Source organism: Solenopsis invicta, chromosome 15, assembly GCF_016802725.1.
Source record: "Solenopsis invicta isolate M01_SB chromosome 15, UNIL_Sinv_3.0, whole genome shotgun sequence".
NCBI lineage: Eukaryota > Metazoa > Arthropoda > Insecta > Hymenoptera > Formicidae > Solenopsis > Solenopsis invicta.
In genome coordinates, this window is record NC_052678.1 from 1,792,476 (window position 1) to 1,820,446 (window position 27,971).

The 27,971-nt window shown below is 30.8% G+C and overlaps 2 protein-coding genes across 3 annotated transcripts in view; one reads left to right on the plus strand and one right to left on the minus strand.

Annotated features, from left to right (window-relative positions):
* The window catches only part of LOC105201709, a 107,687-nt gene extending 95,948 nt beyond the window's left edge, over nucleotides 1-11,739 (minus strand). For both annotated transcript variants that reach the window (XM_039457697.1, XM_011169853.3), the window contains exon 1: nucleotides 11,464-11,739. The gene's annotated coding sequence lies outside the window, so the exon portion shown is untranslated. The remainder of the gene's footprint in view (nucleotides 1-11,463) is intronic.
* The window catches only part of LOC105201708, a 66,799-nt gene continuing 45,218 nt past the window's right edge, over nucleotides 6,391-27,971 (plus strand). Inside the window, exon 1 of the mRNA XM_039457698.1 lies at nucleotides 6,391-6,581. Within this exon, the coding sequence (XP_039313632.1) occupies nucleotides 6,498-6,581 (84 nt within the window). The 5' untranslated portion in view covers nucleotides 6,391-6,497. The remainder of the gene's footprint in view (nucleotides 6,582-27,971) is intronic.

Genomic DNA, 27,971 nt, shown 5'->3' on the forward strand with positions numbered 1-27,971 from the left:
TATCAATTTTTTTCCACCATTATTTCCATGCATAACTGATGAACCTTTAAGGGATCCGATAAAAATATCTGCCGCCGGTGATTTTGAATTGAAACAACGACGGGAGCTGATACGACAGCATCACTGACTGGACATACCGCTGAGATATCAAGCACGTAAAATGGAAAATATGCAACTTATGTGCATTGTACTGCGAGCTTTTGGAAAGTTACAGAAAATATATTTATGTATAGCTAGACAACTATGTGTATATACATATATAGCGAAGAAATGTTGATTCTAAAATGCTGAATAAATTCTTCCGATATTGAAAGATATAATATCTAAACGTAACATCGAAATTGAATTTATCATCACTATTAAAACAATATAGATACACACACACACGCGCGCGCGCGCGATTAAATTCACAAAAATTTCCTGTCTAACAATGAACCAATATTGTTATTTCTTTGTATGAATTATTGAATGAGTAGTTCAATTCAGGTTTCCATCAGTGCATAGTTTAATGAAATTTTTTTAATCTTCATTTTATTCCCGTTAAAGTGTACGTCAAATCGTTAAATATCATCATGATTGTTATGATTTATAAAGAATAAATGTAAAATCATAATTACTTAAAGTGAATGTATAATATTTAACTAAATAGTAAATCATTGATAATAAAGTTGGACTATAAAAATTGTATAAATCTAGGAATGACATTTACGTAAATGAAAAGAAAATATGTACATACACGAATATAAATGGTTTCATGTTGATGATTTGCGAGAATGTTAAAACTCCCATAGCGAATTTTATATATACATACAAATATAAAAATATATAATAGAGAGAGAGACAGAGAGAAAGAGAGAGAGAGAGAGAGAGAGAGAGAGAGAGAAAGAAAGAAAGAGCGTTAGTAAATAGCGATATAGCAAAGAAATGTTGGTTCAGAAATACAGGATAAATTCTTTCAATATTGAAGGATGTAATATCTAAACGTAATGTCAAAATCAAATGCCATTATCGCTATTAAAACATGTTAGATTCTGAAATTTCCATCCATAGAAACGCAAGAAAGAAGAAAATCCTCCTACACACATATCAACGCAGTAAAAAACATTTTGTATTTGTATTAAAATCAATTTTTGTGTTGAACTTTTAACCCAATTGTTAATGTATTATAATATAATTATATTATTTGAATATTTTGCATTAAATTTATGTCATGTTCAACGCTTCTTAGTGATAAAATAATGCAGTTTAATGATTAAATGAACAAGTAACATAAAAATAATGTAGAAATTTTAATTCTAGGATAAATAAATAACATATATGTCAAAACATAGTAAAATATTCATTTTTATAAAAAAATACATTTTCGCAATTTGTTTTGAATTGCATTAAAAGTATTACATTTTCTGTGTTAATTTTTTAAATAATATTTATATTATCTTTCAACATTTTGAGTTGAATTAATCCAAAAAAGTCAATAAGTAAAAATGAGTCAATTTCACTCTGAAAAGTATAAAACGTAAATTATATATGTAATCTTAAATTTTTTGGATTACTGAACACGATGGTAACATTTTTATCCATCTAAAACCGTGGATTTCGGAGGATAACAGCAAACATTTCTTTCGAGAGCTGAAAGCCCTAACAATATATTTAATTTTGGTACTGCAATAAAACTTATCTAATATATCATATATCGTAGTTATAATATGACAAAGTACGTGAAAATGATTATTTTTGAAATTTTCATTGTAAATTTCTTAAAATTGTGATGTGATGGAGGAATTTGAAAACCGGCTTCATATTCAACATTTTAAAAAACTATACGAAATAACTAGTCTCGCTCTGGTAATAAAAAATCATTTCTTATTAAACTATGGTATTTGTATTATAAAAAAGTCTTATAATTTTTTTCATTAATAGGAAACTCTTGAAAATAAAACACTTTAGAAATACTAAATCTAATATGACAAAATGAATATAAAATAAAAATTCAAATTTACATTTTTTATTAAAAAGTTTTTATTAAAAAAGTCTGGAGTCTCATCAACTATGTATAAACTGTGCAATTTTAAGAATGTTAAAACGGTGGCCTTTCACATCACCTAGATGTTCCATACATAGATGTTCTACCTAGAGTCGCATTAAGTTTTAAAATGTAGATCTTTGCCTAGAAACTTATTATATTACTTTTCGAATAATCCTGTATAGTATAGCGTTTTATGAATTTATTTATTTATTAAAATCTAAAAAGGCTTCGACATAGAATATATTATTTATGTATTACCAAAAACAAGTATTGAATCTAACAATAAATTACAAATAAGCAAATAATCAAATAATCGTGGCTACATGTGGCTTATGTAAGCAACAGCCTACTACACCAACTACAATTATATCAAGGAGCCACTATAGCTGAAAGAAGCATTTTTATCTATTAATACATAAACAAAATATTTAATTAATCTGGAATAACAAAAACGTATTTGTATTTTTAATGAAACATTAGCAGTATCCAAATTGACATATTTTTTAGAATCAGAATAAATAGTTTCTCAATTAACTTAAAATTCGAAATTTCCATTTGATTTTTATGTTATGATCGACATAATAGCTAATCACATTTTTCAATTGATATTGTATATATATCACATATATAAAGTTGGAGTTGAATAATGTCCAACGTTGGAAAGAACTTAGTTATTTCTGTATTGTGTACTATAATACAAACAGTTAAATAACTAAACCAAAATCGAATTACCATTAAAAATGATTTATTTCAACCCCTTAAAATTATTTTTAAGACAAATTCTGGTCATTTTTCCACGCGGATTTAAGTGGGTAAAAGTGCTACTTTATTCGTGATTGGCAGCTCAAAAAATATAAAATTACATGTATGATTTACGTTACACTTTCTAGACAGAAATCGATTCATTTTATCCATCGTCCTTTTCTGAATGGACCGTTTGGGACACGTGATACGTGTCAAATTTAACACAAATTTTCCAACTATGTATATACCTTCTGTAAGCTCTAACACGCAACGCTCACGCACACGTCTGTTACGTGTCGGATGAAGATACGCCGTATTCACGCGTCTGGCACTTAAATCGAACCCCCGTGAAATTTTAGCCGACAGCCCGATAAAAGCCCTACGAGACTTTCAGAATAGAACGCAGACGAGATAGTATGGGAACGGCGGAAACCGGAATAAATTTCAGAACGGCTTTCTCTTTTTCCCGATGCATTCGTCCGATTCTTTTCCACGTCGTCTTCTCCCTAGCGATTCCATCGAACTGCTTTATGACATTTGCGAAACTCGCGGAGTGTATGAGTGAATGGAGCGTAGAAATCTTCGATAGGTACTGTGATGACGGCAGAACCTTTCTCAGAACGTTATGTGATTAAGAAGAGAATTTTGCATAAAAGATATTCAAAATATAAAATTTTTATTAAATATTCCGTTTAATATTTGAAATATATATGGATGCAATCTTTCGATTTTTTATAAATAATTTGTGGATGAAAATATTATTTATTATTTTGCAACATAAGTAGTAACATCTTTGTTTTGTTTCAATAACATTGAAAAAATTTATGTTAATATAAATTTTAATACCACAGATATTAATTTTTTGATTTTCGGAGTTGATTTTTTTCACAACAAAATTTAATATAGATTAGTATAAAAATTTCATTTTTAAACTTTAATTTTTTCATACAAAATGGTTATCTCTTACATATCCTTTATTTGCCACAACAACAGCATAATTAAAAAAAAAAACAGATTTTTCTAAAAAATAATTTAAAAGTTTTGAATCATTAAAATTAGAAAGATATTACTATCATCATTATTATATAATATTTGATTGTAGAAGAATAAAAATATTGTTAGCTTTTAATTTAGTGTACTAAATTCTTACCTGTTATAAAAATAAATTTTTAAAAGTAACTCTTTTAGATTTATGACATTCTTGCAAAATTCTCTTCTCTCATTTTCCTTTCCAATTTTAGAAACTCAATTATGTCGTTTTATTAGTGAAAACTTTAAAGACTTGTTCTTTCTTTGCGCACAATTACTAATGCCATTTTTTAGGTTGTGTGTTGTAGCAAATGATCGACCAATAGATAATGATGTAAATTGTACAGATAATTACATAATTGTAATATTAAAAATTATAAAAAAAATATTATAATAGCAAAATTGTTCGGAAGCGGAAGTTCACGCTAGTGCATCTTAAAGCCGTTCGTATCAAAATTGAGATGTAAAGATGTGTATTTAATAATAAATATATAAGCGGATTAAATCGCGAAATCCTCAATATTACATACTTTATTCTGCTGTTGGTAAAACATGTATTTTATCATTCAATTCATTTGCATTTCACTTTTATACTTAGATTAGATTAATGCATAACTTTAATGTGCATTAGCGCAACCTAGTCAAGTTCGCTATTAAAGTCCTGTTTTTTTTTCCAAGATTAAAATAAGGATTCCCAAAGGATGTATTTCAAGTGGCAGGGCAGAACCCTCGGGCTGTGAAATTTATTCACGCTCGTTTTCGACGTATGTTCGTCTACCGCGCAGGATTTAATACTAAAGTCGATGGGACTTAACCCTTGAAGTACCGATGAATATACGTCCCCTGGGCGTTCATTTAAATTCCTGCCACACTGGTAGCTGAATGCTGAGATCTTTTCTATGACGAGTACATTGACGGAAGTCATTCAAATTACAAGGAAATACTATCTATTATAAATATAGTAATTATTTTATATTATACTACATTGTACCAATTAAATCAATAATTAGAAAATTTATAAAAATATGTTTTTTCTTCTTCTCTCTCTCTCTCTCTCTCTCTCTCTCTCTCTTTCTCTCTCTCTCTCTTCCTAAAAACGCGAAAAAAATACGCTGTTAACTTTTCATTACATTTCTATTACATTTCATGTAAGTTTCCAATATCGTGTAAGCTCGATAAGCTATTTACTCAATAAGATGAACCTTCAATACGTTGAAAATGTCAAGTGTGATATTTTTTGTAGAAGCAGAGAAGCAGCATCAAGTTTTTTGTTAAACTATATAAGAAATTATAAAAGGTTGGTATAAAAGATATTATAAAAATTATAAAAGTAAATTATACGTCGATTTATTTTTGTCCGGATTTATAAAAAAAAAAGCAGAATTGAATTTTTCAACAAGGTAATATATGCTTTTGTCATTTGATACTTTCTCGTCATACGCATTCTCTTTTTTTCTTTTTTTCTTTTAATTAATTAATTAAAAAATCAAAGACGTATCAACGTGAATGAGCACTGAAGAGATTAAAAATAAATTTTAATTAACTTCCTGGTTAATATTTCGAATATTTAAAAAACGACAGAAATATCGTTCTATACACTACAAATCCAAGTGTGTAAAACGCGTAGTCATTTCTACGCATTTGTATTTTTTTATGCATTAAATTAAATTTATGCGTAAAATTTTTGTACTTTTTACACGCTTAGACGTGTATCGGCATTAAATTACATTAATATAAAAAGATACACGCACATAAATGCGTAAAAAGTAACAACGTAATTTTACACACAAAAATACACACTTGGATTCGCAACGTAGCATCGTCTCTGACAAGACCGAATCGCACGCTACAAGACAATAATTACGATACGATTATAAAACGGCAGTAGGCATGAATATCGATACATTTCAATTCTAAGCTCAAATCTTGGACATCGGTGATTTAAAACGATCGACGAGACACGCGACGCGAGTGCGTCGCGAGCGATCGGTACCTAACCTAACCTAACCGCGCGAGTAAATAACAACAAATAAATGATAGGTTACTCACCCCTTTCCCGCGCCGACCAAGCCTCTGCTGCTTCTTCTCTCGGAATCCTTCGCAGCGCTTCTCCATTTGCAAACGATCTCACACACGCGCGCTTATTACCGAAACGCAATGAATACACGATTAATTGCGTTGGCCGTACGTAATTGCTGATTAAACGCGATTCAAGAGCGCTTCGTTACGCTGCATCTTCGTGGCGTTTCGGTGGCGGGAAAGAGCGCCGATAGCCGACGACGTCAACCTCACTCCGATTTACCGCACGAGTCAAGCGAGGGTTAAGAAGCCGAAATCGAGACGGCTAATCGAGAGTATCGAGACTGCTAATCGAGAGTATCGAGACGGCTTCCGTGCACGCACAAGGTGTTCCACGCGTGCTGTAACGCGCGCTAACGCATGCATGTGTAGAAAGTAAAGGTTTGACCGCGTCGATTCGGCATCTTAACTCTAACTTGATCCGCGTCGTGTCGCGACGGTGAATCGAAGTGAAGTTGCTGACGCCGACGTCATTCGCTATCGACGCTCTTTCCCGCTAACGGAACGCTATGGAGGCGCAGCACGGCGAAACGCTCTCGAATGGCGTTTACTTACGACTTGCGCAATTGGTCCTGTATTCGTTGCGTTTCGGTAATAAGCGCGCGCGTGTGTGAGAGCTATGGGGCAGCAGCGCTGCAAAGGATTCCGAGAGAAGAAGCAGCAGAGAGTTGGTCGACGTCGGGCAGCGCGACCGGGGAGAGGAGTGAGTAACCTATCATTTATTTGTTGTTATTTATTCGCGCGATTTGTTGTTATTTAATCGCTCGCGACGCATCTGCGTCGCGTGTCTCGTCGATCATTTTGAATCACCGCTGTCCAAGATTTGGGCTTGCAATTGAAATGTATCGATATTTATTACTGCCTTTTCCTAACCATATCGTAATCATTGTCTCGTAACGCGCGATTCGGTCTCACAATCAGAGACGACAGTACATTGCAATTCCAAGTGTGTATTTTTATGTATAAAATTACGTAGTCACTTTTTACGGACTTATGTGCGTGTAATTTTTTTTTTATGTGCTTAGACGTGTAGCATTGATACACGTCTAAGTGTTTAACAAGTGCAAAAAATATGCGCATAAATTTAATTTAACGCATTGAAAATGCAAATGCGTAAAAAGTGACTACATTTTACGCACTTGGATTTGCAGTGTATGTATATCAAACTATGTCAATATGCAACCGCAAGACGATTATATATTTATATAATAATTGTTATATGAAACACCAATACTAAAATACTACTTTGTTTTCGAGTAATATTTCTTAGATAAAAGCTGAAAATAAAACTTTAAGAACATAAATATAAAATAAAAAAGTTTTCTATCAAATGGTATAGCAGTTTCTATAATATTGTTTCGTATTTTTTAATAATTAATACTTTTGCAACGTAATCTGAAAAAAAAGTCTAAAAAATTGAGCCTCAAAATGGTAGGCAGTAATAATAGAACTTAAATTCGACTCTTTGGGAAAGTTAAAGGACGGTTAACTACAAAAGAAATTGATAAGCTAAGTAAAATATATTTTTGTATATTTTATTTATTAAATAGCACAGATTATAAAATTGTAAGACTAAAATTGAATTCTTTACTTTATATACTTTCTTAGCATTATATAGTGTACATATATGTGAATCTGTCGCATCCATTCCGCTATTTCTACTTTAAAGTATTAAAAAAATATGAAAATATTCATGAAATATCTATCAACATATTGTTATTGAAGATTTCACAGTTATTGTTTATTCTCACGGAGACGTACCAGTTTACGTTGTATAACAATTTTATGTTTCAAACCGTACTATGAAGAAAATATAAGAGAGAAAAATGTGAATAAAACAGTTTAAGAAAGCTACAAACGTGTAAAACAATCTAATATTATCAATAATATACTCACTATTTTTTAAATTATATAATTTGCAAAAGAAAATCGTGCAAATTTTATTCTCGCTTTTTAAAAATTTGTATTTAACAAATTTTATCGTATTCAGAAAGGAGCCATAAATGTATAGGTATATATTTTTTAACTATAGGTTTTTATTTCTTTAGGTATCTAAGCAGATCATGTTTTTATCAGTACTAATGCAGTGCAATGTTTAGATTCCGAGAAATAACGCAACTTTCCACTATATAATTTTATATATGTGTATATACATATATCTATGTATATCAGAAAATATGCTATTAATTTATTTAAATATAAACATAAATAAGCGATTTTAGATAACTTTTTATTTATGAAAATAAATAAAATCAAAAACACACGCACATATACTTTTACTGTTTATAATTAAATTAAATAATTCGATCTCTCTTTCTCTCTCTCTCTCTCTCTTTCAAGCAGCTGAGAAATACGTATATAATGCGAGTTACGAAAGGGTTAACGTATTGCGCATTGATGGCAAACGAAATGTTCATCCGGACAAACTTGCTCGCCACGAGTTCGGCAAACGGCGAAGTTTCGAGGCGGCGGCGGTAAATCGAGGCTCGAAACGCCATATAATTCCGCGCGCGGAAACCTTTCATCTCGCGAGGAATTAATTTATACGAGCGTGTTATCGGGCTCGACGAAGCCGGTGCCCGCCTCCCGATGCGATCTCGGCTGCTCGCGGTGGAATCCCGGACTGGATTGAAATTGTTCGCGAATGAAATTCCTGGGATGTGTTCTCGGGCTTCCGAATCGAGCTTTAACAAACTTCGAATGGAAAGGCGGAAGGCCGCCAAAACTTTGCCCGGTCCGGCCCGGACAAAGTGCGACGTTCCGAGAAGAAAAATTGCCGCGCCTATTCCTCCCCATCTCTCTCTCCCTCTCTCTCTTTCTTTCTCTCTCTTCTCCTCAATCTTCCTTCCTGCATCCCCCTTGTCCATTCGTCCATTCGTTGCGCGAGGAATCAGCGTGATTAATTACGAGGCCGCTTTTTGTCGCTCGCACTCGGGTCGGTTGAGTTGATCCGAGTGTCCCTCCGCAGCTGACGCGCGCCCTTAAAAGAGTACCTTGCTGCGCGCTCTTTGACCGCCGTAAATCCCTTTCTCTTTGCCATTATCAACATAATACGCGCCGCGCCGGCGACGGTCGACGGGCGTCGTGTGGGACACGTTTAATACACGTACAATCGCAATCACAATTGCAATAACGATATTATATCGGTGATTAATTGCGAAGTCCTCTTTCGACGGTGTCTCTCCAACCGAAGAGACCATATCTCTTTTGCCGCGTATTAAATTTCATAATACCGCTCGCGGGAGATGTTTAATATCGTATGACTGCAATTTTAATTAGAGTGCCGCTCTAATTCCGATTGTTACATCAGTAATTATTCATAGTCGCCGCAAAATATCGTGCTCGAAAATAATGGCGCGCGGAGATGCTCCCAGTATAATATATATATCCTCGCACGTGGGTAATACGTAATGAACGAATGTAACCTGATCGATGTAATAAAAGCTTCAGCAGAAACCGTCCCTCGCCTAAACGACGAAACGACGATATTTCTTTTCTCGCGCTCGTTTCCATTCGCCACAAGTGCTTCGATAAATTTTTCATTAATTCGTCGTGGCCGCGAATTATGAGCGGGACGTGATCGCAAATGCCGCGAATATACCTTCATTCAGCGGGTAGCGCTGGCACGTACAGTGAATGAGAACTTCGGACACGCTGCCGAACTACGTGATCGCTATAAACGACGCGCGACGGACGAACACCTCAATCGGGAGAGCTAAGGGAACACCACTGATTCCCGGTTTATTGGCGTGCGTGCCGACGATATTGCCGTCGATATGAAAGTTTTGCGCTCTTTGCCCGTGGGACATGAGATCGAGACGTTCCAAACGGAGACAATCGTGTCTGACAGTCTCCGCAAATTCCACCGTTCCTAATGAAGACGACCCTTCGCCGTCAGCCGATAATTTGATTGTTCTGTTATTATAGCAATTACGCCATTTAACTTAATGGCCATCGTCTCGAATAACTTTATCTGTCTTGTGTATAATCTAACGTATTAGAAAGAGCACAGATGAAACGTTTGAATGAAAAATACATGTAATGTTAAAGCAAATGAGCTTAATATTTTTAGAAGAAGGTAATTGTAACAGAAAATGTTTAAAGTAAATGTAGAGTCGAGGCGGGTAACATGAAACAGGAGCTTATTTTTTTTTTTTAAGGAAAGCACTGCATTCAGGTGACAATCGCTGGAAGTTATTGTAATAAACAGGGAACCTTGTGCGACAAAAGCTTTTTTTTACACAAGTACTTGTTTATTTTTATTGCTCTTGGAAATATCACTGCATCGTCCTATCTCGTGTTCCCACAAACTCGAAGTAAATTCTTTAATGTTTACGTTCCACAGATGTTTTCAATAACGTTGAATGATTAATGTTATGCAAATTACTTGCGATTCGTAACTCTTTTGTTGACACGGAAAGATTTTGTCATATCAAAATATACAAGTAATATAAAATACTTCAAAGATAGAGAATATATAGAATATATATCATAACGTTCATGCGTCATATGACAGTTTTATTTTTTATAAAAAGTGTAATTAAATTACAAAAATTTTTTATATTTTAAATATATCATGTGCAATGGTTACTTCATATATATTATTATTTTAAATTACTCAAGTACAAAAGTATTTTTCATTCATTCTTGGTGCGAATAATGATATTCATTTTGGATGATAATATTTTTAATTTACATAATAATTTAATAATTTGAATTTGAAGTTAGTGTTTTATTATTGTCTATGTGTAATAATGTTTTTTTATATTTCTACGTGACATTGTACAATAAAAATATTAACAATGTTTAATTATATTTTACAATCAGTTTACATAAACAAATTTGTATTTCATATGATATTTCATTTTTTAGACCCTTTATTTGCACACGCTTTTTACATTTTTCTAAATATACTGAAGTCAGATTTAAATTTTGAAGAGACTTTCATTAATAGACATTATAGCTAAGAGAAACTGCATAAATTAGAAGTCTTAATATATATTTATATTGAGTAATACGTTAATTAAGTAATGTGTTAATTTAAAAATGAATATTTTATATTATCTGTTTTTGCAAGATGTAAAAATTATATTCGAAAAGGACATTTAATCCTTGTTTTTTACGTATTTTTCGAAAAATATCGCAAACGTTTGAATATAAAAATTTTGGTGCACTTCAATTTTTTTTAACGTTTAAAATAGTGAGTTTAGCGAAAGAATTTAGGAGTAAAGTAGTTGTTTTGGCAGTATAAATTTTAAACACTTTAAATTTCCAAGAATTTCAACTCGCCTCGTATTATCGATTAACAAAGTTATTGTTAAATATAATAAATTGATAATATAGAAAATATACGATGTGAAGTATCTCGAGAATGCGGAAAAACGTGAGCCGCGTGCTCAACGTGGGCCGCGCTCGTGAATGAATATACGCGCTCGCGTCAAGTATTATCGAAATAAACAGCTATAAAAAAAATCTCATTTAAAACATCGGCTAGTCAATTGAATTTTTCGTAATTTAAAAACCCAACGATCTCCCCTCGCACGTCATTAGATTCATTATGCGATACATTTGTCTTATTTATTTACCTTGTGGCGATCGTGGACCTCCGCGAGAAGAAACATCGAACGCTCGCAGCACTCTTCTCTGTCTTTTCCTTTCCTAATACGTGCACCCCACGTATCTTCCCGGCAAAGAAGAGGGTTCGGGAGAGAAAGAAATGAGACAGAAGCGAAAGCAACGGTCGAGCAATAAATTTAAAAAAAAAATGAGATATAATTTCGCGCGCACGAGAGAGCTTTCGCGAGCTTGCGACGACACGCGAACCGCAACGGCCAAGTGGCGCAACTGAACTCAGCTGAACCGAGTCGGAGCTTAAATTACCGAAGAGAGAGAGAAGGCGGCGAGGGTGGTAGTGGCGGTGGTGATGGTGGTGGTGGTGGTGGAACAGAGGGTGAGGATCGCGTCGTCTCCCTCGCATCGATTTACTGACAGTGGCGCGCGCTTCACTCTCCTCGCGACTCGTTCGCGAGCGCTCGCGAGGGGCCCGCGCACTCCAGGAAAAAAAGCGCGAGAACGCCCGCGAGCTACCTCGCGAGAGGAACGTGCTCCGAGCTGGATTCGGAAAATGTTTCGATCGCGCTCGAATCGCCGAGGGAAAACGTCGTAGATTTATGTCACGAACCTCGTTTTCGGAGAGCTGAGATTCTCAGGCGAAAGCGATTTTCGGGGATACGCCGCCCTTGGGTATATCGAGACCGCCAATTTTCGAGAAACCGCTTTTAGGGTCAGAATTATCTGGCCGCAATAGCGGTTGAAAACACTCGCGCGCTTCGCGAAATGTAATGCGCAATTTGAAAGAGGGGGGAAAGATATCGTTTCCTGAATAAATGACTTCAAAAGAAAGTTGGCAATATGCGCGATTTCCAGTGTCACCGATTTATCAAGCTATTCAATATTTAAACAACTGTTGTTGCATTGTTTTTGTCTTGTAGAGTAAAAATAATCTGTAAAAAGTTGCGCGAGCACGGAGAAATAACAAAGGTTGCCATAAGAGAGTTACAGAGTATATCCGTTAGGTCGATGTTACAACTGTAATCTAACTATAATATAGATATCCCTGTTTAAACGATCCACTCGAATCAGATAAGAAAAATCTATATAATCCTATCGCGTGATTTTGGTTCATAAATACCAGAGTTATTATACGATATTTTTGATAAGTGTTCTATCTTCTTTATGTTGTTTAGCATATAATTTAGAAATTATCTTTAATCAACGTCTATCTGTCTATTTTACCAAAATTGATATTATTCTTTAGTTTTTTAAGATGCTTGTATCACTGCATATTAAATTTGTCGATCAAATTAATTTGAGATATCGTTTCAATTTAAGATTGCGTTGTAACTGTTGTAAGTCCCTCAATCATATCACGCCACTCAGTTTATAGAAAAAACTGAAAAAAATATATTTAATAATTAATATAAAAATAATTAAGCATCAAGATTTGTTACAGCCAATAAATAAAATTTCTTATTCCTTGTGTTATTTATACATATATAAATTCCACATTTGACTTATTGATATTATTCCATTATATTATCGTATTTTATGTTTATTTGATGTATTTCGTAATACTTTAATTTCAGATTTTGTTTTTTTACATATAAAAAATGCTTAACTTTGTTATACACATGCATACAAATATATAAACATGCATACGTATAGATAAAAAATAAATTTTAATTTTTAGATTGGATTTGATAACTTCACGTCATCTCGACATTTAATGATATAATAATACTTGACAATAGCTTGATTTGTGTAATATATTATTTGCTATGTATACTAAAAATGATCAAATGACCAAAACGTTTATGTAATAATTTTCTTAAGAATATATCATTGTACACGTAAACATCCAGTGTTTTGCTCATTATTGGCATTTTACAGTGAATTTGTTTATAACTTAATAAATTATACAGAAAAACTTGTACCTTCAAATAAATAATTGTTTAAGTAAAAGATGTTGTTAAAAAAACTATAAATAGATGATGTTTATAATAGCTCGAATATGAGAAACAATAACTTTATTATAAAATTAGACAAAATTTCAATAAAATTTGTTTTCATCATTTTCTATCGACTTTATTAAATAGGCTAATTATCATATGATGACAACAGTAATATGCTATTAAAAAATATAATAAAATTTGTTTACATGCAGCACTTAGCAGTAAATTAATAACAGAAACAAAGCAGCTCTATATTCAGTTTAGCAATTTTATGCAGATTGTCAGAAATCGAGCGGAATATGTTGTCAGTTTATCATTAAATTAGCTTAGGTTCGACAGTTTCTGCTAGAATACGAGTTTAATGCAGACACAGTTGCTTCTAATTTGATGGAATATTACAGACATTTCTCTGACTAGGATAGACATAATATGCACACATGAAAGATCACAATATACAATACACACTTTAATTTATATATATATCATAAATTCTTGACGATAATGTTGGTGCAGTCTATTATATTACAATGGAACTGAACTCTGACATTGTGCCGTGTAACTACATCTTATAAATCTCTCAAACATTCTATTTTGTTCTGCAGATAGAAATGAGAGATAGAAATAATTCTTCCGTAAAGGCAACCGTATATGAAATATTCTAACTGCATGTTACTTATTGTAAGAACTGCCAGGAATCATATGGGCATATCTTAACAGTTGTATTTGGTATAATATAATAGAAAAAAGTTGCCAGCACTGATATAAGTAGACTTCCTAGAGCATCCTCTTATTTCTCAAAAATTAAACATTGCAATGTATTTATACGAATAAAAACTTAATTTGTTTAGATAATTAAAGATAATTAAAGGAATAAAAACACATAGTTTGTACATTCGTAATTTCTTTCTTTATAAAATCTGTTAGAAACGAATTTTTAAAATGCGAGAATAAAATTTGCACGATTTTCTTTTGCAAATTGATTAAAAGAAGAATAAGGATGTTGTTGTAAATTGGCATAACTTAAACAAGGGCAAGCTAATATTAAATCATAGCTTTTTAAAACTGTTTTGTTTATACTTTTTTTTATATTTTTCATAGTGATGTTTGAAATATAAAATTGTTGCGCATCGTAAATCGATACACTTCTCTGAAAACAGACAATAACTACAAATCTTCAATTAGTATATTGGTAAAAGTTTCATGAATTTTTTCACATTTTCTTTAATTAAGAAAAAATATCGGACAGATCCACGCATGCACTTATAAAGTGCCAAAAAACCCATATAAAGCAGAGTTCAATTCTTGACTTTTAGTTTTATAAATTTGGTTATTTAATACAGAAAAATATATTTTATTACTTAGTTTATTAATTTATTTTATAGTTGACTTTTTTTCTACGAAGTCGAATTCTATTAATATTGTGCCAGTTTTGCGATTTAATTTCTTATACGTTTTTTTCTGATTATGTTACAAAAACATTAATTATTCAATAATAAATTAAAGGATAAAAATGTCAAGCATAAGGTTAGCAGGCATTGACATTTCATCAGTCCGGATTTAACTTATTATGCAAAACAATTAAAATGCGCTCGTTAGTCTGAAAATAGAATAATCACAAAAAAGATCACAGACAGGCTTTTTAAGGATGTAATTTATATTTTAATCAACAATGTTTAAACTAGAAACGTTTTGACTTAACTTAGCCTTTATCAGCCTAATTACAAAAATAATTACAGTAATTTAATACACGTTAACACGCCATATTTGCATCTAACCGTTGCGATAAATTTATGTTATTCTCTTAATATTGATAGTGTTTTGATTTTTTAATAAATAGGTATTTTTGTAATTAGGCTGATAAAGACCAAGTTAAATCAAAACTCCATCAGAAAATACGTTGTTTATTCAAATTTCCAAGAAGTACTGTGTTAATTGTTATTATTCATTAAGAACCACCATAACTGATACACCTAACCTTATGCTTGACATCAATTATTACAAAATACAAAACAGTATTATAAAAACTGCTGTACCATCTGACAAAAAACAATTTGTATTCATGTTTTTAAAATTTTATTTGGTAAAAGTAAAGTTTAGGAGACTATCGCCCAATGATCTTGACCTTGACATATGTTGTCAAGATCATGAACCTGAGCAACATCCAGCAGATTTTAGCCGACAGTTATTATTCTTTAAAAAGTTATTAACAAAAAAAGTTTTTGACAAATATATCACCCCCTACTTAGAGGCAAAACGAGGTCTATGATTCTACTGGAGATCTCTCAGGGTTCATGACCTTGACAACATATGTCAAAGTCAAAGTCATTAGAGGGTGGTACCTTAAACTTTATTTTAACTTTTACCTTTAGTTTTTGTTTAAGTAATATTATTTGAAAACAAAATGGTATATTATTTGTGACATTTCTCTATCAATATAACTTGAATTCACATTTTTTCCAAATATAAAAATGTTACAACAACCATAACAATTTTTTCCATACGTTGAATTAAAAATTCAATTATTCCGAGTAAATTTTTCAGATAATGACATTTGCCATTTGAAAATTAAAAAGCTTTTAATCAAATATTTAACTCAGATATGAGTCAACAAACAATTACAAAAATCAATATCAAATTGTATAAAGTCTCGGAAACATTGCTCCTGTTCGTTTCGTGTACTTTTAACAAGAATCAAAGGTACTTCGTGCATACTGTGATCAGTTCTCAAGACAGTACCACTTCTCAAGCATTGTCAAAAGCTTCGTGGCAGCGGGAGGGCAAGAAAGGATGGAGGATGCTCGAACCGTTTTGTACGAAATTAATACTACCCTTTAGAAGGTACTAGCAGCACAAAACTCTCAAACTGTAGCACAGTTACAATATATACAGTGAAAGTCTTATAACGAAATTAAACTGTCTCGAGAAACGTGAAAAGCAAGGGTCGAAGAATGCCGCAACAAGATTCGAGAGAACTTTAACATAGGAATTCGTGATAATCGGTAAAATATAAGTGAAAAGTGGTTTAATTTCCAAGTGACCTTATTTATCAACAATAAGTTAAATAGGGAAACTGGTAACTGAAAAAATAAGTCAATTTAAAAAATTTATTTTTTTTTTGGAAATTATGTTAATATAAAATTTCCACGTTTTAACATTGAATGTTTATACTTATTATCAAATATTCATATACATATACACATAAAAATACTGAATATATAAAAATACTAAAAGTTATTGAAGTTGTTAACTTTTGAAAACGATGTTTATAAAAATATTAGATTAGGTACTGAAAGAAAGTACGACAAATGTAAAATAAAAAAGAATCTCAAACTTAATTACATAAATATATAGAAAGTATGTGGACCTAGTTATGAAACAATTTTTTTTATTTGCTGATAAATGGATTTAGGAATTAAAAAAATTTTTATTTTAATTTTAAAAAATTGATTCTGATGTTTCTACGCAAATATTGCTAACACAATAAGAAATATAAAAATGTGTTTCAAATATAAGATTTATAATTTTAAAAGCATTTTATAATGACACAATTAAATTTTTTTTAATGTTAAATTTTTCCAAAATTTTTCACTTTTACCGTTACAATTTTGTTTTTAATTTTTAAATGTTTCTTTGCAACTAAATTAAAGTTTATTTTACGCCAAATTCAATTATATATAATAAAGTTGTATTCCATGAACATATTTTTGAAAAATAAGCTGATAATACCTTTATACATGTATGCATGCTATCAATTTTATCGGTCCACTATTTGGCTACAACTTTCAAATTGAATATTAGTAAGGCATCTTGCAATCAGAAAAAGTGCGTATTTGGTCTCACAGGTCGATACGTACCAACAATTAAGAGCCAACAATAATTTTGTAACTTTAGAGAACTTTGATGAAAAAGAAGAACCTGGAGACGGATAAGGTCCGTATTTTCAAACTCCAGTTTGGCAATTAAAACCTTTTGTTTCGTACTTTGTGATACACCTCTTTGTGATTTATGGCTGTTGACTAGGGTTGTTCAACTATGCCCAAACTGGGCATAGTTCCGTACGTTCGCCGTATTTGGACAACATTGTAAGTTACACTGACGAGATACCAACGCACGTAATTACGCAAATATTTCTCTTGATTGAAATATGATTAAATTGTAGTCTAAGATTACTTAGAAAAAAATATTCTAAAGTTAACATTTTCGAAAATTGGAAAAAATCTTTATTTTTATTATTTAAATCCCTTTATCTTCTTATATTTGTAACAAACGATTATTTGTTATATTTATAATATAACAAATGATAATCTTTCAGTTTCAGAATATGTTATTACAGCAAACCAAAAAGTACTAACTTTTTAAATTTTATTTCCATTAAAACTCTTATTAAACTTTGGGACACAAATCCCACGAGTATAGTTGTGTAGGTCAAATTCAGCTGTGTAGTTGAAGGTTAATACAAATGCTTAAAGGAATGCTGGTGACTTTAGTTTTACCGAACGCATTGACCTATATATGCGTGCGATATGTGGTAGTAAATATCGTCATATTTTTACAAGCTACTACATCGATCAAACACACACATATACATACATACACAAATTTTCAAAGTTTTCTCTTTTATATACTAAAGCTCTTAGCTCATTTCTAAAAAGACAGTATTGTTTCTTCACATTGTTCTGAGTTGTAACCATGCTTGTTTTATACGTACACAGTATAAATCTTATATAAAACAAATATGTATGTTACGAGTTAACGTCAGAAGATAGCAAAACCGTAATTTTTCCACTTTTTCGTCTTTAGTATGAAATTGCTATTTTTCATCCGTGTTGTTATCTACACTTTAATTATGAAAAAGAATTCGTAATTCTGTGTAATCAACAAAAATATTTGTTGATTACACTTTGTGAAAAATATCGCGTTTACTCGGTAAAACATATCTGTCGCTCCTTTAATAGCATCTCTTTAATAATTTGTACCGCGCTAATCCTCCTGTTCATATTTACATTCTTTTTGCGAGCGTGCTCGTTGCCGAGGCGAAACTTCCTCGTTTCGCCATCGGCTTCTCAGCATTTATTCTTTTAAAAATAATTGCAACTATCAGGGACTTTTTATATTGGTTGGTGCAATAATGGCTGGATCGATGATCTGCTTACGACGCCGCTTGTAACATCAGATCACTTGCATACGTGTGCATGTCACTTGACAATTTCAATCTTTTGTATTTGTCATATATTGCTTATAACACTGTGAAAATATTTTGTGAAAATTTTCCATAGAAAATGTCACGCGTATTATATGTTAAATAATAACCTTAGTATAATAACATTAGTAGCCATTTATTTATGAAATTTAATTATGTTATTTAACTCGTGTTAAATAATATGATTGAATTTGAGAGATGGCTTTTATTATGCTAAAACATACACTAAGCAATATGCATCTATATAAATATATATACTACGTTTATGATTATTGTACACATCGGTAAAGGAAAATCGTTAAAACTGGCAAGGACTTTCTAAAGCAACATCCTATTATTTCTCAGAAGCGAAACATTGCACTGTATTAATTCATGATCTGCTTAGATAATTAAATAAATAAAAATCCAGTTTATACATTCATGGCTTTTTTCTATATAAAAATTTACTGACAACAAATTTTTGTTGTCAGTAAACTTTTATATAGAAAAAAAATAAATAAATGAAATTTAGATGATTTTCTTTTGCATAGTTTAAACAATAGTTAGTGTATATTATATCATTAATAATATCCAAGGAAAAATTTTTTGTATACAATTATACATGTATGAAATACGTATAATTATATATGTTAAAATATATATGAATATATTTTATATATAATTATATGTAAATATATATAATTATACATATATGTTATATATAATTACATGTAAATCATTCATAATTATATACAAAATTTTTCCCGGGATTAGATCATTTTATATGTTTGTACATACATACGTTGTTAAAACTGTTTTGTTTTTATATATTTCCTGTTTCATATTTTCCTCGTAGTATGATTTGAAGTGTGAATAAAATCGCTATGCCTCGTAAACCAGTACACCTCTCCGTGAGAATGCACAATAACTACAAAATCTTCAACCGTAGTATATAAAATATACAGTAGGAGCATACGGCGTTGGCACGTTTAATCTTTTTCAGCCGATCTTTCAAGTTTCGTCATATTTTTGAGCTACAAAAAATATGCAAGTACCGTATCAGTAGTATTCAGAACCAACATCACCACTAGTAATTTTATATTTATATATCATTTTCTCGAACATTTCTTGAATAAATAAAACACAGAATTATTAAATGTCAAAGCGGCGTAACGCTTTGTACCGGACATTGTACTTGATTTTATTTTATTAAGTTTGATTATGTTTGTCTTTCTCTATCTTATGACACAATGATGGCGATACTTGGATTCTTTACTTCAAATGAAATTAGTGCGCTCAAAGACATGGCCGTTTGAAATGCACACGTAAATTAATCTGCGCAGTTGAATCAAAAATCAAGAATTATCTCTATACTATATATCCTTATTCTGTGGTTCAATTACAATATTGTCAAACGTTTCATAAATTTTTTCACATTTTCTTTAATATTCTAAGATGAAAAAAAAGCCGTTGAATGCGGCAGATCACACTAAAATATCAAAAAGAAGTCTAAAGTAAGAAAGTTTATTTCTAACCTTTCACTTTTAAAAACTTTGTTATTTAATACATAAAAATGTATCTTATTATTTAGTTTATCAATTTATTTTATAATTATATATAACTCTCCCGATAACGAACTGCTCTCAGTCTGCGCGCACATTGGCAGCAAATTCAATCAGATGGTAAAAGCAGATTCTATCTGTGTTTGCATTAAGTTCAGGATCTGTCGACAAAGGGTGCGTTCCGTTTCACACATAATGCATGCGATGCATCATTTATCCTTGTTGTTCAACTAACGTTAAACGAGGATATATGATGCATTATGCACGTCATGCGTGAAACGAAACGCACCTAAAGCCTATTAGCATGTTATGTCGACAGATTAGCGAAAAACCGAGCAGGATCTGCGCGTGTGCGGGCAATCCGACGACAGATTAGTAGAAGGAACCGAGTACAAACTACAAATCCTGCGGTCAATCTGCTGACGTAGCATGGCCAGCAGGCTTCGACTTATTTTTGACGGCAGTTTGTTCGACAGCATCAGATAATAGAGACACTGTGTGCAATTTGTTGCCATTCTACCATCAAAAGATGATAGCATGGTCTGCGCGAAATGTCTTTCTGCTGGCTGTCTGGATTCTTCTTCAGGGAACCGTGGCTGAATTTTGCCTACTCTGCCAATTTGAAAACCCAATTTCTCAGACTCGCTGTTTTTAGATTATTACGTTGCAAAAACATTAATTATTACAAAATATGAAATTAAAAACTATATCATTTGATAGATGACAATTTCTAATTTGTATTCACGTTTTTAAAGTTTTATTTTTCAAGTTTTTGTTAAAAAATATCCGAGAGCAAAATGATATGACATATTGATAACTTTCCTTTACATTTAAATAATCCACTATTTTTTATAAAATTTAGTATTGCTGTCCCTGCGTTGGATCGACTCTAAAGATAGTAGTAATTGCAAAGCGAATTCCGAGATGTACTGTCCTTTTGTTTGTTTATGGTCGCTATTGTGATTTCGTGTCGTGACGCATTTTCGTTGAAGTGCTCTATTATATTTAGTGAAATTAAAGTTGCTTCAAAAAAAGTTTTATGTGTACATTTATTTACGGAAGTGCGCCGGGAGTGCGGTGTGAGTATGAGGAAGAAAGAACTATGCCAGCTCGATAACGAGCCAGGAATACAACAGTACTTAATATCGAAATATACCAATATGGTTCAATGATGAAAGTAATCCCCATTATTTTTCAATACTTCAATACTTTTCTGTCTTTCAGGTAAATTATAGATTCCGGCTCGATAGAAGGACTAGTCTTTTCTTGCAATGAATTCATCAAATTATTTTCTAGTTTCTTGGACATTTCTAAATCCTTTGTCAGACAAATCACGTAGTTAAATCGAACGGAATGAACGACAATCCGATGAAAGTACGCCGGTTGCGGTGAAATATCCCAGTCAAGTTATAATAGCGTATCTTTGACCAATGTCACCACACGAAGCCAAGTATTGTCAGCAGCAATTTGATTTTTTCTATCATCGCCAGTTACAGATACACTATTGTAACTTGGCTGGAACATTTTACCGCACTCGGCGTATTCACTGGACAGCACATTCAGATTACCATTTATTCTATTCAACGCAGCACGCTCTGTCTAACAAAAAAATTTATGATAGTCAAAGAAATAAAAAAATATTTTGATAAATTTATTAGAAAACTACAACGTGGCTCAAAGGTAGAGAAATTAAAATATTGAAAAATAATGGGAATTATTTTTATGATTAAATTATATCGATACGTTTCGATAATAAATAATAAATTTCATTAAAAAATTGTGGATTATTTAATTATACACCTAATATTTATTTCAAATATCTGTTTATAAGACTGCATAAATCTTCATAATTTTTCAAATCTTTAATTATTTAAAATCAATGACCTTATTTTGTTAGACATTAGATTTTCATACTTTTACAACATACAATTTTATACACAAAGTTTTATGTATAAATAATAATATTCTAATATGTTTTATATTATTGTCTATTTATAAATTTTTGACGTGTTAGATATGTCACAAAGAGAATAATAAGTAAAAAATGTAATAAGTAACTAATATACATATAATTAAGACCATATAATGCATTAGAATAAATGACCCAATTACTGACAATGTCCCAAATACCAATCCGATCATAATTGCTTTTTTTTGAATATATAAATTATATTATTTAAAATTCATGTAAAATTAAATATAGTTCTATATAGCATAATTTATATATTAAAATTATCGGGATATATGCAGTGTAACAAATAAATATTTGAAATATACATATAGATGTATAAATAATCCACTCTTAGTAATAAATAGATATTAGATGTACAAATATTTCACTCTTTTTTAAAATTTAGTATTTGTTGTTAAAATATACCGACATAATTTAATCATAAAAGTAACCCCATATCATTAAAAGTAAAACTTTAATCTTCTAATTTAAAAAAATACTAAAATTGTGAAAGTCTTCAGTTTCATCTGAACGATATTCATACTTATTAAGAAATGCGAGAAAAGATAGTTACGGAAATGAGTAACTTTAAGTTAAAATTAACAGAAAGTGTCATTAAAATATTTTATTTAATAATATAAACTTGAAAATAAGTAAAAAAGGGAGTAGCAAAATATTTAAAAAAAATATTGTGTAGGTACAGTATAATTATTGATGTCAGTAATACTTTCACATATGATTTTTGGTGTTATTTCTAATATTGTCAACAATATTTCCAGAAAACAAAGAAATTATAAAATATCCAAAATAGAATTATAAAATATCTCTCTTTAAGAATTTTTAAGATATCTCATAACCCAAATTTGAACTTTGTGTTGTTTGGATTACGGATAAATTTAAAAGTGAACGTAATATTGATATTTTAATCTCCTTACTTACCTGTCAATCACTTGTTCAAATACAAGTATATATCTTCTTGTACATTTTTTATTAAAGAGATATCTATTAGAGGCTATAGAGGCTTACTCACGTAAAGATAGACTATATACTACGTATACTTAATTATTACATATAATTAATCGATTTTTTAAAACGTTTTATACAATTTACAAAAAATGTAAAAAAAGTTGGATAAATTTTTTTTTTTTTTAATATATAATAAGATCAAATAGAAGGGTTTATTTATTTATTTATAATTTAATCATTTTTAATAAATTGAAGTGTTACCAACCTAATATACACAATCAAAATTATAAAATCTCTTGTTGTGTCATTAATTGAGCCTTTTATCTTACAATTTTTATAATAAAATAAAAAAAAGGTAATAGAATACCAGTTTGATTTTTTTTTATATAACTTAACAAATTAATGCGACATAATTCTTATAAACACCAATTTGCTAGTTATAGAATTGTAGTAATCACTCTATTGGTAAAAGTTTATTGGGTATATAGAACAAACGTAATTTACAATTTTCTAAAAAAGGGAACAAAAGATGCGTTTGTGAAATAGAAAAGTAATATTGCTCCTTTTATTTTATATCATGTGGCTTTGACTTACGAGAAGTACAAAATTCTCGTGTCTACCAAGTGGCAATGTCGCGTATTGCTTGCGGTTGAACAACTTTCACGACTTTCAATTTACGCGGATTTTAATAATGTTATAATAATATTTTAACAATATTTTGCAACATTAAAAAAAAAATGTTAGAAAAATTTTAATACTTCTTCAAAGTATCACTCAATTTGAAAAACATGTTTTAATAAAATTTCAGTTTAGTTTCACAGAATTTTCAACAAGCATTCAACAATTTAAGTAAAAATTATTTTTAGCAAAGAAATTTCAATAATATTTCAGTTCTACCTAATTTTCAAATTTTCCAATGAATTTGCGGAGAAATGTCAGTTCAATTCCAATCTTGTCACTATTGCTATAAAACTATTTTTCAATAACATTGCAATCAAATGTCAACAAATTTTTAGCAATTTTGCTAAAATACCAATTTCCTCAAAATTTTAGTGAATTTCAGTAAAATTTTTCCACCAGAAAGATTACGAAATTATGTATTAGAATTACACTACCTTCATAAATCATTTACGAAATAATTGGTAGTATTGCAGCTTTAAATGAAAATAGAACTCTTAATGGTATTAACCAAATAAATGCTTTTTCTAAACAATTATTTTAAATAAATAGTTAAAATAAAATAAGTAATAATAAATATTTAATAAATATTATTTTTGTACAATGTATAATTAATGAAAAATAAATATTAAGAAAACATTACCTGCTGATTGAAATTTATTATTAAAATCTAAAGTATCCTGCATATTAAAAAATTATTGTTAAATTTTTATATAAGAATTATTACGTAATGTTGTGTTCTGTTATATTTACATTGCTATGTTATTTTATTTATTGACATATATTATATAAAACAATAATAATAAAAGAGAAGGTGATATTATGGTTATATAAGTAGCGAAAAATCATATTATTTTCATTATGAGATGACAAATTACTATTAATTACTAATGGAATCATTAGTTTAGTTGCCTACATCTGTTACGTAATGGCTCTGTTGCTAATATCCTTAATATTTTGCTGTTAAAGAGAGTTGTCGTCCTATGTTGTCCGTAATAATCAATATAGTCTTTTTGCGTGCGAGAAATGACTTCTTGAGACACGCAACGTTAATGATGCTCGTAATGCAAATGGCTCTTACAATCTTCTCTCCCATACATAGTATAATTTTATACGCCAAATTTATACGCACATTACGTCACACATTAAACTCAATTACATTATTAGAAAACTACATTCAAGGTCTTTAAGCTAAATTCCTGTTAAAAAATTAATATCTAACGTACTTCTTAAAATTACATAAAAAATATACACCTGTAAAAATGTATCTGCTACCTGCAAAACTGAAATTGAGCTTTTATAAAAATGCAATGAACGTTAATGACCACTAACCATCCTGTATTGTCTAAATGTACTCTAACAAAGTAATTTTAACGGTTGCTCTTAAAATTCAAGGCGAATTACAGGAGATCTCACCTTCACTTATCTTATGATTTATCTCCTTTCTTTCCTTAAATATTATTTTTCAGTGTTATACTGTTTTCCGATTTATCTATTTAAGGTAATATTATATGTATCGATTTGATTCTGTATTAGGCTCAATGTATTCATTTTCACAATCTCATTTATAAATATAATTACATAATGGGATTTATGTAATAGGAAATATTACTTATAATATTTACATTAGAACATCCGATTATTTCAATTCGCTGTGAATCATTCTAGAAGATACTTTTAATTTTTTGCCAAAGGTTTAAATAACGTCGTTATACAATCGGTAACTGATTTTTCCGTACGATATATTTTGACTTTTCGATATTACACTTTTTTTATTCTGGAGGTGGAAATTTTCAAAAAGACTCTTGCCGCCAGCCCACTAAAACCACTTCCCTTCCTCACTCAATCTCGGAGAACCCTGAGACATTGACAGACAACATATCACGAGAGCTACTTCCGGGTATACACAAGGGTAACACAACACCAACATGGGCTGGTCCATACATCATATCACAAAAACAAACATTACAGGTGGGTCGCCCATCCCTCCGAGCGCTACGGGCAAAGCGATCTTGTTAGCCAGAGCCTGCAAGCTTTCTCCGCTGCCTCTTTGGCTTGCATACAATATTGTTAGCAAAGTAGGAAAAAGACTCCTACTTTTCCTTGCTATTCAAAATAGCCCTAATTACTATCCTCAAACTCAGATCCTCCTCTATCGTCTGCCCAACTTCATAATCCTCTCACATTCACTCAGCGTGTGATCCGCGATATCAATGTGTATGTACACCGCATTGAGAGCATTCAGGGTATGGTGCCTTCTCTCTCTTAAATAAAAATTTATTAGCATCCCGTTTCTATAATACATACAAAATATGGGTATACATCAAATAAGGAATTCCGCTCCAATGATGCATGTTATCAAGATCATGAGTCTGAGTGACTTCCAGAACAAAAGGAATGTAATATCGAAAAGTCAAAATATATCATACGGAAAAATCAATTAAGTATTGATTATTATTTAGATTTTTGACAAAAAATTAAAAGTGTCTTCTAGAATGATTGAGCGGATTGTTCTAATGTATGTGTTATTGTACATGTAATATTTCCTATTATATAAATCCTATTATGTAATTACAATATATTTATAAATACCATTGCAAAAACAAATACATTGAGCCTAATACAGAATCAAATTGATACATATAATATTACTTTAAATAGACAAATCGGAAAACAGTATAACATTAAAAAATAATATTTAAGGAAAGAAAAGAGTCATGAGATAAGTAGTAGTGAGGTCCTGTAATTCGCCTTGAATTTTAAGAGCAACCGTTAAAATTACTTTGTTACAATACATTTAAACAATATAAGATGATTACTGGTCATTAACATTCATTACATTTTTATTAAAGTTCAATTTCAGTTTGTAGTAGTCGTTATTCGTTAAAAAAATTATTAATAAATAAAGTTGATAATGCAAATACGTATTTCTTAGTGAAGCAAGATCCGCTTAGAAAATGGAGAAAGTAGAACGAAGTAGAGAGGTGTGAGGTAAAGTTCGCTTGACGTAGAAAGTCAAAAACCCTTGTAGAATAGTACAATTATAAACCTCATTTAGCCGCGTAAGCAGGAGGAGATGTGGGAGGAACCTCGCTTCGTGTGAAAAGTAACAAATCCGAGTGAAACAGTATAATTATAAACCTGGTTTCATACAAATGTGTATTTCTTAGCTAAGCAAGGTCCACCTGGAGGGTTTCCGCCTACGAAAGGGCGAAACCCAAAAGATATAACCTAACCCAAACCAAATTTTTGTCGCAATTGACCACGTTATCAGAAACGTAATCAATATCAATGTCCACAGTACGAATATAAAAATAATGTACTATTCATACTAATAATAAATAATGTTCGAATTATAGACTTAATTTTTATAACTTTTATGACAATAATTTTTTAACAAATAACGAGCGACGGTTGAAACCTTTGGAAAGCTACTCAGGGTTATAATCTTGACAATATATGTTAAGGTAATCGGAGCGGGATCTTTTTTTCGACATATTTACCAAAGTGTGTATAATATAAAAAAATTATTTGATCAGGTTTATTACTAACATCCATTTTATCTTGTATTACGGAATATTACAGAGAGAGAGAGAGAGAGAGAGAGAGAGAGAGAGAGAATATTAGTGATCGTAACGTAGAAAATCATGCTATTACTTTTTGAGACGAAGACCCAAGTTTAAATCCGACTGATCAGAAATCTGATTTTATTCGCTACGTTTCCAAAGGCAATGGCAAATCATCGAGAATATCTTGCCATAAACCTTTCTGAATTAGACCGTCCGGAACCGACATTTAAATTGTAAGTTCCGTATAAATATATCTGTATAAATTGTAAAAAGTACATACCACAGAAATACGCTGGAGAGGTCAGCACGTTTCTAATAGGAGATTAAAAAAAAAATGACGATGACAGGGAAAGAGAGAATCTGTGGCACAGTGGAACAAAAATTCTTGAAAAGCCAAAATTAAAAAGAAATAAACTTTAGAATTGCTCTAAGAGACTCATATAATAATTTTACTATATATTTAATTATATATTATAATCGTGTGATAATTATAATCGTTTAAATTTAATTTTTATTTAAGGAATAAATTTATTAAAGGTTATTTTGATATATACGATGATGATACTTATCATAGTTATTTAAAATTATTTTATATCTATACTAACATGAATGCTACCATAATTAATATGAAAAACAATTTTTTATATAATACCAATTTTAGATTAAATGATTTTAAA